This window comes from Tamandua tetradactyla, chromosome 6, assembly GCF_023851605.1.
Source record: "Tamandua tetradactyla isolate mTamTet1 chromosome 6, mTamTet1.pri, whole genome shotgun sequence".
Lineage (NCBI taxonomy): Eukaryota > Metazoa > Chordata > Mammalia > Pilosa > Myrmecophagidae > Tamandua > Tamandua tetradactyla.
This window is the reverse complement of record NC_135332.1, coordinates 43,074,634-43,090,404: the sequence shown is the minus strand read 5'-3', so window position 1 is coordinate 43,090,404 and position 15,771 is coordinate 43,074,634. Positions and strand designations below refer to the sequence as shown.

General features: G+C 38.8%; 1 protein-coding gene across 2 annotated transcripts in view; it reads left to right on the top strand.

Annotated features, from left to right (window-relative positions):
* Positions 1-35: 35 nt before the first annotated feature.
* PPM1D (protein phosphatase, Mg2+/Mn2+ dependent 1D) overlaps positions 36-15,771 on the top strand; it is a 78,942-nt gene continuing 63,206 nt past the window's right edge. Inside the window, exon 1 of one of the 2 annotated variants that reach the window (XM_077165031.1) lies at positions 36-655. In XM_077165031.1, coding sequence (XP_077021146.1) covers positions 193-655 — 463 coding nt within the window. In that variant the 5' untranslated portion in view covers positions 36-192. The remainder of the gene's footprint in view (positions 656-15,771) is intronic. The other variant, XM_077165030.1, reaches the window with a different exon arrangement.

Below are 15,771 nucleotides of genomic sequence, written 5' to 3'. Positions count from 1 at the left end.
CAGCGCTCCGGCCCAGCTCTCGCGGACAAGTCCCGACATCGCGCGCTCCCCCACCCCCCGCGCCGGGACCGCCCCCTCCCCCTCTCGGCGTCGTCGAAGATAAACAATAGTTGGCCGGCGAGTGCAGAGTCTGTCTCCCGTCGCCGGATTCGGCGGGCTGCGTGGGACCGGCGGGATCCTCACCAGCCGGCTATGGCGGGGCTGTACTCACTAGGAGTGAGCGTCTTCTCCGACCAGGGCGGGAGGAAGTACATGGAGGATGTTACTCAGATCGTTGTGGAACCTGAGCAGACGGTTGAAGAAAAGCCCTGGCCGCGGCGCTCGCCCTCTCAGCCGTCGCCGCCGCCACCGGTTCTTCCTGGCGGCGAAGTCTCTGGGAAAGGCCCAGTGGTGGCAGCTCGAGAAGCTCGCGATCTTCCCTCGGACGCCGGGGCCTCGCAGGCTCCCGGTCGCTGCTGCCGCCGCCGTTCCTCTGTGGCATTTTTCGCAGTGTGCGATGGACACGGCGGGCGGGAGGCGGCACACTTTGCCCGGGAGCACTTGTGGGGTTTCATCAAGAAGCAGAAGGGTTTTACTTCGTCCGAGCCGGCGAAGGTTTGTACTGCCATCCGCAAAGGCTTTCTCGCTTGTCACCTGGCCATGTGGAAGAAACTGGGTAAGTTCCACGGCTTGTTTGGCGCCCTTCTCTTTTTCATGCAGTTCGCAGCTTTTAAGCACCAGCACTGCGTGAACCGAGACACCCGAGAGCGCATTCAGAGTGTACATTTATAGAAGTGAAGACGTCTTGGTCGAATAGCGCTTTAAAGTTGGAAGCGTACAAATTGGCCTTGCTGTCTCCCTGCAACTGAATTTCCCTTTATTTCCATCTTTTAAGGATCAGTGAAAAGCAGTCTTGTTCCTTCGCTGCTTCACTTTGGATGCATCCAGAGAAAAAGTATTTGAAACCTGGCGCTGCCGGGGCTACGCGAAGGAAGCGGGAGATGGCAAAAATTAGAGTGTTTCTTTAGAATCTGTCATAATTTTGTGCTTGAAGAACTTGTTCCTCTCGGTTGCCTCCTACCGGTGGTGTCAGTTCTCCAACTTGACCCTGGGATAGGTGGTAGAGTCAAGTATAAGCTAATTTAGAAGGGTAGAAATGTAATCATCGAGTAACTTAAAGTCCTGGAAGGCATTACTTTGTGATGACCATAAATTGGCTTTAGGATCTTTATACCTGTACCGCATATGCAAAATAGAAGGGCTGAACGTATTATCTCGTAAACCGGCCCCGCGTTAGGGGTGTATATTAAATTCTACTAGGGCTTTTTACAAGTACAATATTTTTTGTTTTGGTTATTGCCTTAGGTAATTGCTTTCAGATAGTTATCAACAATTCCTAGTTAAGTGTAGTTACAAATTGTAAATACCCACCAAAGTAGCAAAAGATAAGGAATTACTGATAGTCTAAAAGGAAATAGGAACCTTAATTTCTAAAAATTCGAGGTAGAAGCTTCAAGAGTTTGTGGTTGCAGTTTCATCTAAATTTTAAGTGTTTTCTAAAGCAGCCAAAGTTTCTGTATCCAACATGTTACCTATACAGGACTATAGTGGTTTACCCATTGCTGTGAATAAAGGAAATGAATCTATCTAATAGAAAAGAAGATAATACTCTTCGGGCATAGGAAAAAAAAACACTCTTGTTTATGGAAGCCTAATAAAGTTACTTTGTTTTCAGCAGAGGGACAGACACATCGAGAAAACAGTCAAAGATTTGTCAAATACAGAATATTTTCAAGAGGTATTGTCCTAGAGTTATAGGCTGGCCGCTTTCAAAGTCTGTTTTCTGTTTGCCTGGCTTTCTGCCAAAATTATTTGATTGACTCATAGACCAACCAGTCGATTTGTTGTTGGAAGCGTTTTCCATCCAATCCCAGAGGCCCCGTTATGGATTTGTTTTGTTTTTGTGTAGGGATGGTAGAAGCTCTGCAGTATATTCCAGAAATATGTCATATTGACTGCAGGAGAACTAGGAGTAGACAGCAGGGCAATAAGATAGAGAAGGTTAGACACAAAGAAGTATTTAGAGTGCTGTGTATTTTACAGTACACTTTGGAGCAAGATGAATTTGCCGTGTGTTTGAACTTTAAGAATTGAAAAAGTACAGACACATTTCTAGTTACTTGATTGAAAAAGGAGTATATATATAAACACTGATGAACGTATTTTAATAAAGCGGGGGCCATGTGAATGTGTATGTATTTTACATGTGCATATTTTTTGAATCAAACTTTCACTCCTGTGGTGCTTAGTTAGAGTCCTAGATTTCAGACTTGAATAAAACAGATCCAATTTTGTAATATATTTTAAGTTTGACCATCTGTACAGAAAAGAATATGCTGAGTGTATGTAAGTTTTGAACACAGGAAATGCAGTTTTCTAAAAAATATGTTTTACCTCAGTCCAGATTTCATGGATGGCTCCTCATTTTCTATAAAATAAACTTTTCAGTTTATAATTCACCCGCCAAGCTCTTCCTGGTCCAGCTTCAGCCTTCTTATTCAATTGCATGTTACCCACATTTCTATGTTAGTCTACTCACCTTTTTCCTGAGTATATTGAACCATTCCATTTTCCTGTATTTTTTCCATTCCCCCCTTCCAAGAAAGACAGTTCAAACAAAAATATACTCATCATACAGTCTACGAGTCAACATGATTTCTTCTGTGAAGGAGAAATTCAGTCTGTTGTGCTGTGTTGTTTGGCTGAAGTATAAAGCAGCCTCATAGACATGTATAGAAGAGAAAAGAATATCCTGTTAATCTTTTCAGATAATTGTGAATATTTTACACCAAAGTGGTAGTTTCTCAAAGTTAGGTGCAGTGGAATCCAAGACCTTGTCAATGAACTTTTCCTGTCCTTACATTAAGATACATTGGTCCATAGCTTGTGCTTTGAACAGTCTTTTTTTCCATGTATGTTTTTGTAATATCGAGCATTAGTCATTTGAAAAATAATGATTCACTGAATTATGCAAATCTTCCAAATATTGACGCATTTCATTATGCAATATGAAAAAAATCACATTTGTTGATATCACTGATTTCATCAGAAAAGTCTTTAAGCAGTTGATATGCGCTCTCCAAAATGAGTTTTTAAGCAACAATTATACTTTTTTCATTGACAAGTACTACCAGCTGTTTTTTTTGAAGTGAAAAGCTCAGTTTGTTAATTTTCAAAAAAAAGTATGCTAAAAACCCTAGACTAACACAGTTTGTTAGTATTTCAGGCAAAAATGGTGCCGTGAGTAATACTGCTTGTTCAATTCTTAATTCAATCACAAGTCCTATTCCTCTAGACACCCATAGCATACAGCATAAGCTTTTATGCATACTCTCCTTTCATAGTGTTTAAAAGACATGTTCGTGGGTTGAGATTTAATAAAATTAATTTTTATTGCATCATCAAGGACATTGTTTTTTTTTTTAAGGACATTCTTAAAATGAAAACTGGCTTGCTTTTTTTTTTTTTTTTTTTTTTTTAACTGCAGGTGGGTATACAATGACTGTTAGTTAAGTTTGGTGCCAACTGCCTTAACTCCTGTTAAGGCATCAGGAATTTTACCTCTTACTGCTTTTGACCATCAGTCAAATGCCCATACACTAAAAAAGGCAAATAAAGTCTTAGAGTTATTATGAAAATAGTTTGACTTTGCAGGACTCCTGTAAAGATTCTTGCATGGAGAGAACCACTACCTTGTAGTATCTCCCTCTTAGCTAATTCTTGAGGTTGTTGAAGTCAAAAATATTACCTTACAACAGCACAATACTACCTGACTGTAATATAATTATGTTAAAACACTGAATGAAGCTGCATGTGAGAATGATAGAGGGAGGAGGGCTGGGGACATAAATGAAATCAGAAAGAAAGATAGATGTTAAAGATTGAGACAGTATAATCTAGGAATGCCTAGAGTGTATAACAATAGTGAAATGTACAGTGTACAAATTATAAAAATGTTTTTGTGTGAGGAAGAATAAAGGAATGTCATTGCAGGGTGCTGAAAATAGATGGTAATTAATATTTTAAAATGTCACCTTATGTGTGAGACTAAAGCAAAAAATGTTTATTTGTTTCAAAATTTATATTTTGACTAGAGCATTACCTAATATAACTTATGTAGATAGTTTGATTGAACATCATAAGTACTTGGAATCTCAGGTAGGACATGAGAATTTGTTGGTTTGTCCAGAGTGATGCCCCAATGAATCCCAGAGTGATTGGATCAGTGAGTGGAAAAGTATTTGCAAGCCCCCTTCGGGGAATGGTGAGAGTGGGGAGAAATTCAACTTCCCCAAGTCGAATTCTTGACATTCTCACAAGCAGCGTAGACAACCAAAGCTATAGGCTGAGCCCCCAGTCTTGAGGTTTGTTCATATGAAAGTTAACCCCACAAAGGATAGGTCAAGTTTACTTAAAATTTAGGCCTAAGAATCACCCCCAGGAGAGCCTCTTTTGTTGCTCAGATGTGGCCTCTCCCTCCAGCCAACAGGATGAGCAGTCTCACCACCCTCCTTCTCTCTGCGGGGACATGACTCCCAGGGGTGTGAACCTTCCTGGCAACGTGGGACAGAGATCCTGGAATGAGCTGAGACTCAACATCAAGGGACTGAGAAAAACCTAGAATGAGCTGAGAATTAACATCAAGGGATTGAGAGAACCTTCTCGACCAAAAGAGGGAAGAGTGAAATGAGACTAAGTGTCAATGGCTGAGAGATTCCAGAGTCGAGAGGTTATCCTGGAGGTTATTCTTACGCATTAAGTAGATATCACCTTGTTATTCAAGATGTAGTGGAGAGACTGGACAGAACTGCCTGAAAATGTAGAGCTGTGTTCCAGTAGCCATGTTTCTTGATGACGATTGAACAATGATATCGCTTTCACATTGTGATTCTGTGAATGTGAAAACCTTGTATCTGATGTTCTTTTTATCTACCATATCAACAAAAGAGTAGAACATATGGAATAAAAATAAATAATAGGGGGAACAAATGTTAAAATAAATTTAGTTTGAAATGCTAGTGAAAATGAAAGCGAGGGGTAAAGGGTATGGTATTTATAACTTTTTTTTCTCTATTATCGTTTTATTTCTTTTTCTGTTGTCTTTTATTTCTTTTCTAAATTGATGCAAATGTTCTAAGAAATGATGACTGCAACTATGTGATGATATTAAGAATTATTGATTATAAGTGTAGAATGGAATGATATCTTATTGTTTTTTTTTGTTTGTTGTTAATTTTTTTTTAATTAAAAAAGAAATATTGCCTTACAAATTTGTAATCAGTCCTCTTAGGGTTGACCACACAGTGCCTTGCCCAAAGTAGCTGCTGAAGAACCATTTGAATTTGTTGAATTTCTGTGAGTGTAAAGATTAGGTGAATTGACTTTCTTATACATGTTTTTTCTTTTAGTGCAATTTAATTGAGATATTCCCCACCATGCAATTCATCCAAAATATACAATCAGTGGCCCACAGTACAATCAACTTTAGAACACTTAAAGCCCAGAATATCCCATGCTCTTATCCCCTCCTATTATTGACCCTTAGCATTGGTATGGTACCTTTGTTACTGTTGATGAAAGAATATTAAAATATTACTGTTAACTATAGTCCATAGTTTGCAATAAGTACATTTCCCCCCATTTACTCCTCTGTTATTAATTCTTTGTAATAGTGACATGCATTTGTTTTAGTTCGTGAAAGAATTTATTTATTTTTGTACTCCTAATCACAATCATTGTCCTCCATAAGATTCACTGTGTTATGCAGTCGCATGTTATAACTTCCAACTTTCCTTGTATGGACATACATGACTAAACTTCCTCTTTCAACCACTTTCACACACAATTCAGGACTGCCAGTTATACTCACAATAATGTGCTATCACCTCTATCCATTTCCAGAGATTTAAATTCAACCTAGTTAAAAATTCTGTACATTTTAATCCACTCTCCATCTCTAGTCTCATTCTGTCTCCTGCTAATTATGTTTAGATTTTTTTTGTCTGTGAATTTACGTTATAATTAGTTCATATCAGTGAGATTGCACAATATTTGTCTTTTTGTGTCTGACTTATTTCATTCAACATAATGTCCTTAAGGTTCATTCATATTGTCACGTCTTCAGTATGTCATTCCTTCTTAATGTTAACTAATATTCCATTTTCTGTGTATACCACATTTTGTTTATTCATTCATTAGTTGATGTACACTTGGGTTCTTTTCATCTTTTGGCATATGTAAATAATGCTGCTATGAATATTGGTGTGCAGATGTCTGTTTATGTCTCTGCTTTTCAGTTCTTCTGATTATATTCCTAGTATTGGGATTGCCAGATCATATGGCAGCTCTGTACTTGGCTTTCTGAGGAATTGCCAAATTATCTTCCACAGTGGCTATACCATTTTACATACCAACAGTGAATAAATGTTCCTATTTCTCCACATCCTCTCCAACACTTGTAGTTCTGTTTATTTAATAGTGGCCTTTTTAGAAGGTGTGAAATGACATCTCATTGTGATTTTTTTTTTTTTTTTTTTTTTTTTAACATGGGCAGGCACAGGGAAACTGACCCCGGTCCTCTGGCATGGCAGGCAAGCATTCTTGCCTGCTGAGCCACTGTGGCCTGCCCTTCATTGTGATTTTTTTTTTTTTTTTATTAATTAAAAAAATTAACTAACACAACATTAGAAATCAATCCATTCTACATATGCAATCAGTAATTCTTAATATCATCACATAGGTGTATGGTCATCATTTCTCAGTACATATGCATCGATTTAGAGAAAGAAATAGCATGACAACAGAAAAAGAAATAAAGTGATAACACAGAGAAAACACAAATAAAAATAAAAAGTACAAAAATATATAAGAGAAAGAAAAAAAAACAAAAAAAAACTATAGATCAGATGCAGCTTCATTCAGCGTTCCAACATAATTACCTTACAATTAGGCAGTATTGTGCTGACCATTTTTTTTTAGACATCATACCTTTCTACATATGCGATCAGTAATTCTTAACATCATCACATAGATGCATGATCATCGTTTCTTAGTACATTTGCATCGGTTTAGAAGAACTAGCAGTATAACAGAAAAAAATATAGAATGTTAATATAGAGAAAAAAAATAAAAGTAATAATAATAAGAACAAAACAAACAAAACAAAACAAAACAAGAACCTATAGCTCGGATGCAGCTTCGTTCAGTATTTTAACATGATTACTTTACAATTAGGTATTATTGTGCTGTCCATTTTTGAGATTTTGTATCTAGTCCTATTGCACAGTCTGTATTCCATCAGCTCCAATTACCCATTATCTTACCCTGTTTCTAACTCCTGCTGAACTCTGTTACAAATGACATATTCCAAGTTTATTCTCGAAGGTCTGTTCACATCAGTGGGACCATACAGTATTTGTCCTTTAGTTTTTGGCTAGACTCACTCAGCATAATGTTCTCTAGGTCCATCCATGTTATTACATGCTTCATAAGTTTATCCTGCCTTAAAGCTGCATAATATTCCATCGTATGTATATACCACAGTTTGTTTAGCCACTCGTCTGTTGATGGACATTTTGGCTGTTTCCATCTCTTTGCAATTGTAAATAACGCTGCTATAAACATTGGTGTGCAAATGTCTGTTTGAGTTTTTGCCTTTAATTCCTTTGAGTAGATTCCCAGCAATGGTATTGCTGGGTCGTATGGCAATTCTATATTCAGCTTTTTGAGGAACCGCCAAACTGCTTTCCACAGTGGTTGCACCATTTGACATTCCCACCAACAGTGGATAAGTGTGCCTCTTTCACCGCATCCTCTCCAGCACTTGTCATTTTCTGTTTTGTTGATAATGGCCATTCTGGTGGGTGTGAGATGATATCTCATTGTGGTTTTGATTTGCATTTCTCTAATGGCCAGGGACATTGAGCATCTCTTCATGTGTCTTTTGGCCGTTTGTATTTCCTCCTCTGAGAGGTGTCTATTCAAGTCTTTTTCCCATTTTGTAATTGGGTTGGCTATCTTTTTGTTGTTGAGTTGAACAATCTCATTATAAATTCTGGATACTAGACCTTTATCTGATATGTCGTTTCCAAATATTGATTCCCATTGTGTAGGCTGTCTTTCTACTTTCTTGATGAAGTTCTTTGATGCACAAAAGTGTTTAATTTTGAGGAGTTCCCATTTATTTATTTCCTTCTTCAGTGCTCTTGCTTTAGGTGTAAGGTCCATAAAACCGCCTCCAATTGTAAGATTCATAAGATATCTCCCTACATTTTCCTCTAACTGTTCTATGGTCTTAGACCTAATGTTTAGATCTTTGATCCATTTTGAGTTAACTTTTGTGTAGGGTGTGAGAGATGGGTCTTCTTTCATTCTTTTGCATATGGATATCCAGTTCTCTAGGCACCATTTATTGAAGAGACTGTTCTGTCCCAGGTGAGTTGGCTTGACTGCCTTATCAAAGATCAAATGTCCATAGATGAGAGGGTCTATATCTGAGCACTCTATTCGATTCCATTGGTCGATATATCTATCTTTATGCCAATACCATGCTGTTTTGACCACTGTGGCTTCATAATATGCCTTAAAGTCAGGCAGTGCAAGACCTCCAGCTTCGTTTTTTTTCCTCAAGATGTTTTTAGCAATTCGGGGCACCCTGCCCTTCCAGATAAATTTGCTTATTGGTTTTTCTATTTCTGAAAAATAAGTTGTTGGGATTTTGATTGGTATTGCATTGAATCTGTAAATCAATTTAGGTAGGATTGACATCTTAACTATATTTAGTCTTCCAATCCATGAACACGGTATGCCCTTCCATCTGTTTAGGTCTTCTGTGATTTCTTTTAGCAGTTTTTTGTAGTTTTCTTTATATAGGTTTTTTGTCTCTTTAGTTAAATTTATTCCTAGGTATTTTATTCTTTTAGTTGCAATTGTAAATGGGATTCGTTTCTTGATTTCCCCCTCCGCTTGTTCATTGCTAGTGTATAGAAATGCTACAGATTTTTGAATGTTGATCTTGTAACCTGCTACTTTGCTGTACTCATTTATTAGCTCTAGTAGTTTTGTTGTGGATTTTTCCGGGTTTTCGATGTATATTATCATATCGTCTGCAAACAGTGATAGTTTTACTTCTTCCTTTCCAATTTTGATGCCTTGTATTTCTTTTTCTTGTCTAATTGCTCTGGCTAGAACCTCCAACACAATGTTGAATAATAGTGGTGATAGTGGACATCCTTGTCTTGTTCCTGATCTTAGGGGGAATGTTTTCAATTTTTCCCCATTAAGGATGATATTAGCTGTGGGTTTTTCATATATTCCCTCTATCATTTTAAGGAAGTTCCCTTGTATTCCTATACTTTGAAGTGTTTTCAACAGGAAAGAATGTTGAATCTTGTCAAATGCCTTCTCTGCATCAATTGAGATGATCATGTGATTTTTCTGCTTTGATTTGTTGATATGGTGTATTACATTAATTGATTTTCTTATGTTGAACCATCCTTGCATACCTGGGATGAATCCTACTTGGTCATGATGTATAATTCTTTTAATGTGTTGTTGGATGCGATTTGCTAGAATTTTATTGAGGATTTTTGCATCTGTATTCATTAGAGAGATCGGCCTGTAGTTTTCTTTTCTTGTAATAATTTTGCCTGGTTTTGGTATGAGGGTAATGTTGGCGTCATAGAATGAATTAGGTAGTTTTCCCTCCACTTCGATTTTTTTGAAGAGTTTGAGGAGAGTTGGTACTAATTCTTTCTGGAATGTTTGATAGAATTCACATGTGAAGCCGTCTGGTCCTGGACTTTTCTTTTTAGGAAGCTTTTGAATGACTAATTCAATTTCTTTACTTGTGATTGGTTTGTTGAGGTCATCTATCTCTTCTTGAGTCAAAGTTGGTTGTTCATGTCTTTCCAGGAACCCGTCCATTTCATCTAAATTGTTGTATTTATTAGCGTAAAGTTGTTCATAGTATCCTGTTATTACCTCCTTTATTTCTGTGAGGTCAGTAGTTATGTCTCCTCTTCCATTTCTGATCTTATTTATTTGCATCCTCTCTCTTCTTCTTTTTGTCAATCTTGCTAAGGGCCCATCAATCTTATTGATTTTCTCATAGAACCAACTTCTGGTCTTATTGATTTTCTCTATTGTTTTCATGTTTTCAATTTCATTTATTTGTGCTCTAATCTTTGTTATTTCTTTCCTTTTGCTTGCTTTGGGGTTAGCTTGCTGTTCTTTCTCCAGTTCTTCCAAATGGATAGTTAATTCCTGCATTTTTGCCTTTTCTTCTTTTCTGATATAGGCATTTAGAGCAATAAATTTCCCTCTTAGCACTGCCTTTGCTGCGTCCCATAAGTTTTGATATGTTGTGTTTTCATTTTCATTCACCTCGAGGTATTTGCTAATTTCTCTAGCAATTTCTTCTTTGACCCACTCGTTGTTTAGGAGTGTGTTGTTGAGCCTCCACGTATTTGTGAATTTTCTGGCACTCTGCCTATTATTGATTTCCAACATCATTCCTTTATGGTCCGAGAAAGTGTTGTGTAAGATTTCAATCTTTTAAAATTTATTAAGACTTGCTTTGTGACCCAGCATATGGTCTATCTTTGAGAATGATCCATGAGCACTTGAGAAAAAGGTGTATCCTGCTGTTGTGGGATGTAATGTCCTATAAATGTCGATTAAGTCTAGTTCATTTATAGTAATATTCAGATTCTCTATTTCTTTGTTGATCCTCTGTCTAGATGTTCTGTCCATTGATGAGAGTGGTGAGTTGAAGTCTCCAACTATTATGGTATATGAGTCTATTTCCCTTTTCAGTGTTTGCAGTGTATTCCTCACATATTTTGGGGCATTCTGGTTCGGTGCGTAAATATTTATGATTGTTATGTCTTCTTGTTTAATTGTTCCTTTTATTAGTATATAGTGTCCTTCTTTGTCTCTTTTAACTGTTTTACATTTGAAGTCTAATTTGTTGGATATTAGTATAGCCACTCCTGCTCTTTTCTGGTTGTTATTTGCATGAAATATCTTTTCCCAACCTTTCACTTTCAACCTATGTTTATCTTTGGGTCTAAGATGTGTTTCCTGTAGACAGCATATAGAAGGATCCTGTTTTTTAATCCATTCTGCCAATCTATGTCTTTTGATTGGGGAATTCAGTCCATTGACATTTAGTGTTATTACTGTTTGGATAATATTTTCCTCTAACATTTTGCCTTTTGTATTATATATATATATATATATATATATATATCATATCTGATTTTCCTTCTTTCTACACTCTTTTCCATATCTCTCTCTTCTGTCTTTTTGTATCTGACTCTAGTGCTCCCTTTAGTATTTCTTGCAGAGCTGGTCTCTTGGTCACAAATTCTTTCAGTGACTTTTTGTCTGAGAATGTTTTAATTTCTCCCTCATTTTTGAAGGATAATTTTGCTGGATATAGGAGTCTTGGTTTGCAGTTTTTCTCTTTTAGTATTTTAAATATATCATCCCACTGTCTTCTAGCTTCCATGGTTTCTGCTGAGAAATCTACACATAGTCTTATTGGGTTTCCCTTGTATGTGATGGATTGCTTCTCTCTCGCTGCTTTCAAGATCCTCTCTTTCTCTTTGACCTCTGACATTCTAACTAGTAAGTGTCTTGGGGAACGCCTATTTGGGTCTAATCTCTTTGGGGTGCGCTGCACTTCTTGGATCTGTAATTTTAGGTCTTTCATAAGAGTTGGGAAATTTTCAGTGATAATTTCTTCCATTAGTTTTTCTCCTCCTTTTCCCTTCTCTTCTCCTTCTGGGACACCCACAACATGTATATTTGTGCGGTTCATATTGTCCTTGAATTCCCTGATACCCTGTTCAAAGTTTTCCATTCTTTTCCCTATAGTTTCTGTTTGTTTTTGGAATTCAGATGTTCCATCCTCCAAATCACTAATTCTATCTTCTGTCTCTTTAAATCTATCATTGTAGCTATCCATTATTTTTTCTATGTTTGCTACTTTATCCTTCACTTCCATAAGTTCTGCGATTTGTTTTTTCAGTTTTTCTATTTCTTCTTTATGTTCAGCCCATGTCCTCTTCATGTCCTCCCTCAATTTATCGATTTCATTTTTGAAGAGGTTTTCCATTTCTGTTCGTATATTCAGCATTAGTTGTCTCAGCTCTTGTGTCTCATTTGAGCTATTGGTTTGTTCCTTTGACTGGGCCATATTCTCAGTCTTTTGAGCGTGGACAGTTATCTTCTGCTGCTGACATCAGGGCATTTATTCAGATTTCTCTGGGTGTTGGACCCAGCAAGGTTGTAAGATTTTTCTGTGAAATCTCTGGGATCTGTTTTTCTTATCTTGCCCAGTACGTGGCGCACATGGCACACGTTTGTCTCAAGTGTTTGGAATGGGTCTCCCCCAGTCACCGATCTCCGTGGCCTGGGGATTTCGGATCCAATTCTCTCCGTTGGTTCAGGGGCCGCGCGTGGTGGGGGCGTCAGCTGCCGCGGCTTGAAGGGACCCTGTGGCTGGTTGCGGGCCGCAGCGGGCCTGGGGGATTCCCCACTGGACCAGGAAGCCTCCCGTGGGGGGGGACTACCGCGGCTTGGATAGCCCTCCTATCCGAGACTCGTATCCGCGGACTCGAAGCAGAGACTCGAAGCCGCCCGCAAAAGAGGGGTGCCGCCTGCCTCGGCTTGGGAAACTTGCTTCTCCAATACTGTCAGCCGGCCCGGAAAGGAGGGAGGTAGTAGATCGGACTACCGCAGCTGCCGCTGATCGGGAAATCGCGCGCCGCTCGTGGGTCTCACCGCAGCCGAGTCTCGCAGTCAATCTAGCCAGCCCAGACTTTGGATAGCCCTCTGATCTGAGATTTGTAGCCGCGGACTCAAAGCCGAGACTCGAAGCCGCCCGCAAAAGAAGGGCGCCGCCTGCCTCGGCTTGGGAAACTTGCTTCTCGGATACTCTCAGGCGGCCCGGGAAGGAGGGAGGGATTAGCTCGGACCGCCGCAGCTGCGGCTGCTCGGCATATCGCGCGCTGCTCGGGGGTCTCGCCGCAGCCAAGAGTCGCAGTCAGACTTGCCAGCCCAGACTTTGGATAGCCCTCTGATCTGAGACTCGTAGCTGCGGACTCGAAGCCGAGACTCGAAGCCGCCCGCAAACGTGTGGCGCCGGCCGCCTTGCCTGGGAAGCTTGTCTCTCCGAGTCTCTGAGCCAGCCCGGGCAGGAGGGAGGGATTAGCTCGGACCGCCGCAGCTGCGGCCGCTCGGGGGTCTCGCTACAGCCAAGTCTCGCAGTCAGACTTGCCAGCCCAGACTTTGGATAGCCCTCTGATCCGAGACTCGTAGTCGCGGACTCGAAGCCGAGACTCGAAGCCGCCCGCAAAAGTGTGGCGCCGGCCGCCTTGGCTGGGAAGCTTGTCTCTCCGCGTCTCTCAGCCAGCCCGGGAAGGAGGGAGGGATTAGCTCGGACCGCCGCAGCTGCGGCTGCTCGGGAAATCGCCCGCCGCTCAGGGATCTCACTCACCGCAGCCGAGTTTCGCAGTCAGACTAACCAGCCCAGACTGGGTTACGATGTGTGTCCATTCCCTGCTGTAGCCCCGGGAGCTGTTCTGTACTGTTTCTGTTCACCTATTAGTTGATTTGGAGTTGGAGGAACTAAGACGCATGTACCTTACTAAGACGCCATCTTGGATCCCTTCATTGTGATTTTGATTGACATTTCCCTAATAGCTAGTGAAGATGAGCATCTTTTCATATACATTTTAGCCATTTGTATTTTCTAAGTGGAGAAATGTCTGTTTCATATCTTTTACCCATTTTTTAATTGGGTTGTCCTTTTATTGTTGAGTTGTAGGATTTCTTTATATATTTTAGATATCAAACCCCTATCAGATTGTGGTTTTCAGATAGTTTTTTTCTATTGAGTTGGCTGCTTTTTTTACCCTCTTAGCAAAGTTTTTGAAGAACAGGAGTATTCAGTTTTGAGGATATCCCGCTTATCTGTTTGTTGTTGTTGTTATTGTTTCCCTTGCTTTGGTGTAAGGTCTAAGAAACCATCTCCTACTACAAGATCTTGAAGAAGCTACCCTATATTTTCTTTCAGGATTTTATGGTACTGGCTCTTATATTTAGGTCTTTGATCCATTTTAAGTTAATTTTTGTATAGGGTGTGAAATATGGGTCCTCTTTCATTCTGTTGATTTAGGATAGCCAGTTCTCCCAGCTCCATTTATTGAATAGACTATTCTGTCCCAGTTGAGTGGACTTCGCATCCTTGTGAAATATCAAGACCATAGACAAGCGGGTCTGTTTCTGAATTCTCAAATCGATTCAGTTGATCAGTATGTCAGTCTTGATGCTAATACCATACTGTTTTGACCACAATAGCTTTGTAATATGCTTTAAAGTCAGGAAACGTGAGCCCTTCCACTTCATTCTTTCTCAAGATGTTTTTGACTATTGGAGCCCCTTGCCCTTCCAAATAAATTTGATAATTAATTTTTCCATTTCTGCAGAGTAGACTGTTGGAATTTTTTTTTAAATTTATTAAAAAAAATTAACACAACATTTAGAAATCATTCCATTCTACATATGCAATCAGTGATTCTTAATATCATCACATAGATGTATGATCATAATTTCTTAGTACATTTGCATCGATTTAGAAAAAGAAATAGCAAGACAACAGAAAAAGAAATAAAATGATAATATAGAGAAAAAATAAAAATAAAAAATACAAAAAATATACTAAAAAAACAGAAAAAAACACAAAAAAAACTATAGCTCAGATGCAGCTTCATTCAGTGTTTTAACATAATTACATTACAATTAGGTAGTATTGTGCTGTCCATTTTTGAGTTTTTGTATTCAGTCCTATTGCACAGTCTGTATCCCTTCAGCTCCAATTACCCATTATCCTACCCTATTTCTAACTCCTGATGGTCTCTGTTACCAATGACATATTCCAAGTTTATTCTCTAGTGTCGGTTCACATCAGGGGACCATACAGTATTTGTCCTTTAGTTTTTGGCTAGTCTCACTCAGCATAATGTTCTCTAGGTCCATCCATGTTATTACATGCTTCATAAGTTTATTCTGTCTTAAAGCTGCATAATATTCCATTGTATGTATATACCACAGTTTGTTTAGCCACTCGTCTGTTGATGGACATTTTGGCTGTTTCCATCTCTTTGCAATTGTAAATAATGCTGCTATAAACATTGGTGTGCAAATGTCCGTTTGTGTCTTTGCCCTTAAGTCCTCTGAGTAGATACCTAGCAATGGTATTGCTGGGTCGTATGGCAATTCTATATTCAGCTTTTTGAGGAACCGCCAAACTGCCTTCCACAGTGGTTGCACCATTTGACATTCCCAGAATAAACTTATGTTGGAATTTAAAAAAAAATTACAAGAAAGAAACACAAACATTCCCAACACATACACTCAGCAATTCACAATATCATTACATAGTTGCATATTCATCATCATGATCACTTCCCAGAACGTTTGCATCAATTCAGAAAAAGAAATAAAAAGACAACAGAAAAATAAAAAACAGAAAAAAAAAATTTTATATACCATACCCCTTACCCCTCCCTTTCATTGATCACTAGCATTTCAAACTAAATTTATTTTAACATTTATTCCCCCTATTATTTATTTTTATTCTATATGTTCTACTCATCTGTTGACAAGGTAGATAAAAGGAGAACCAGAAACAAGGTTTTCATAATCACACAGTCACACTGCAAA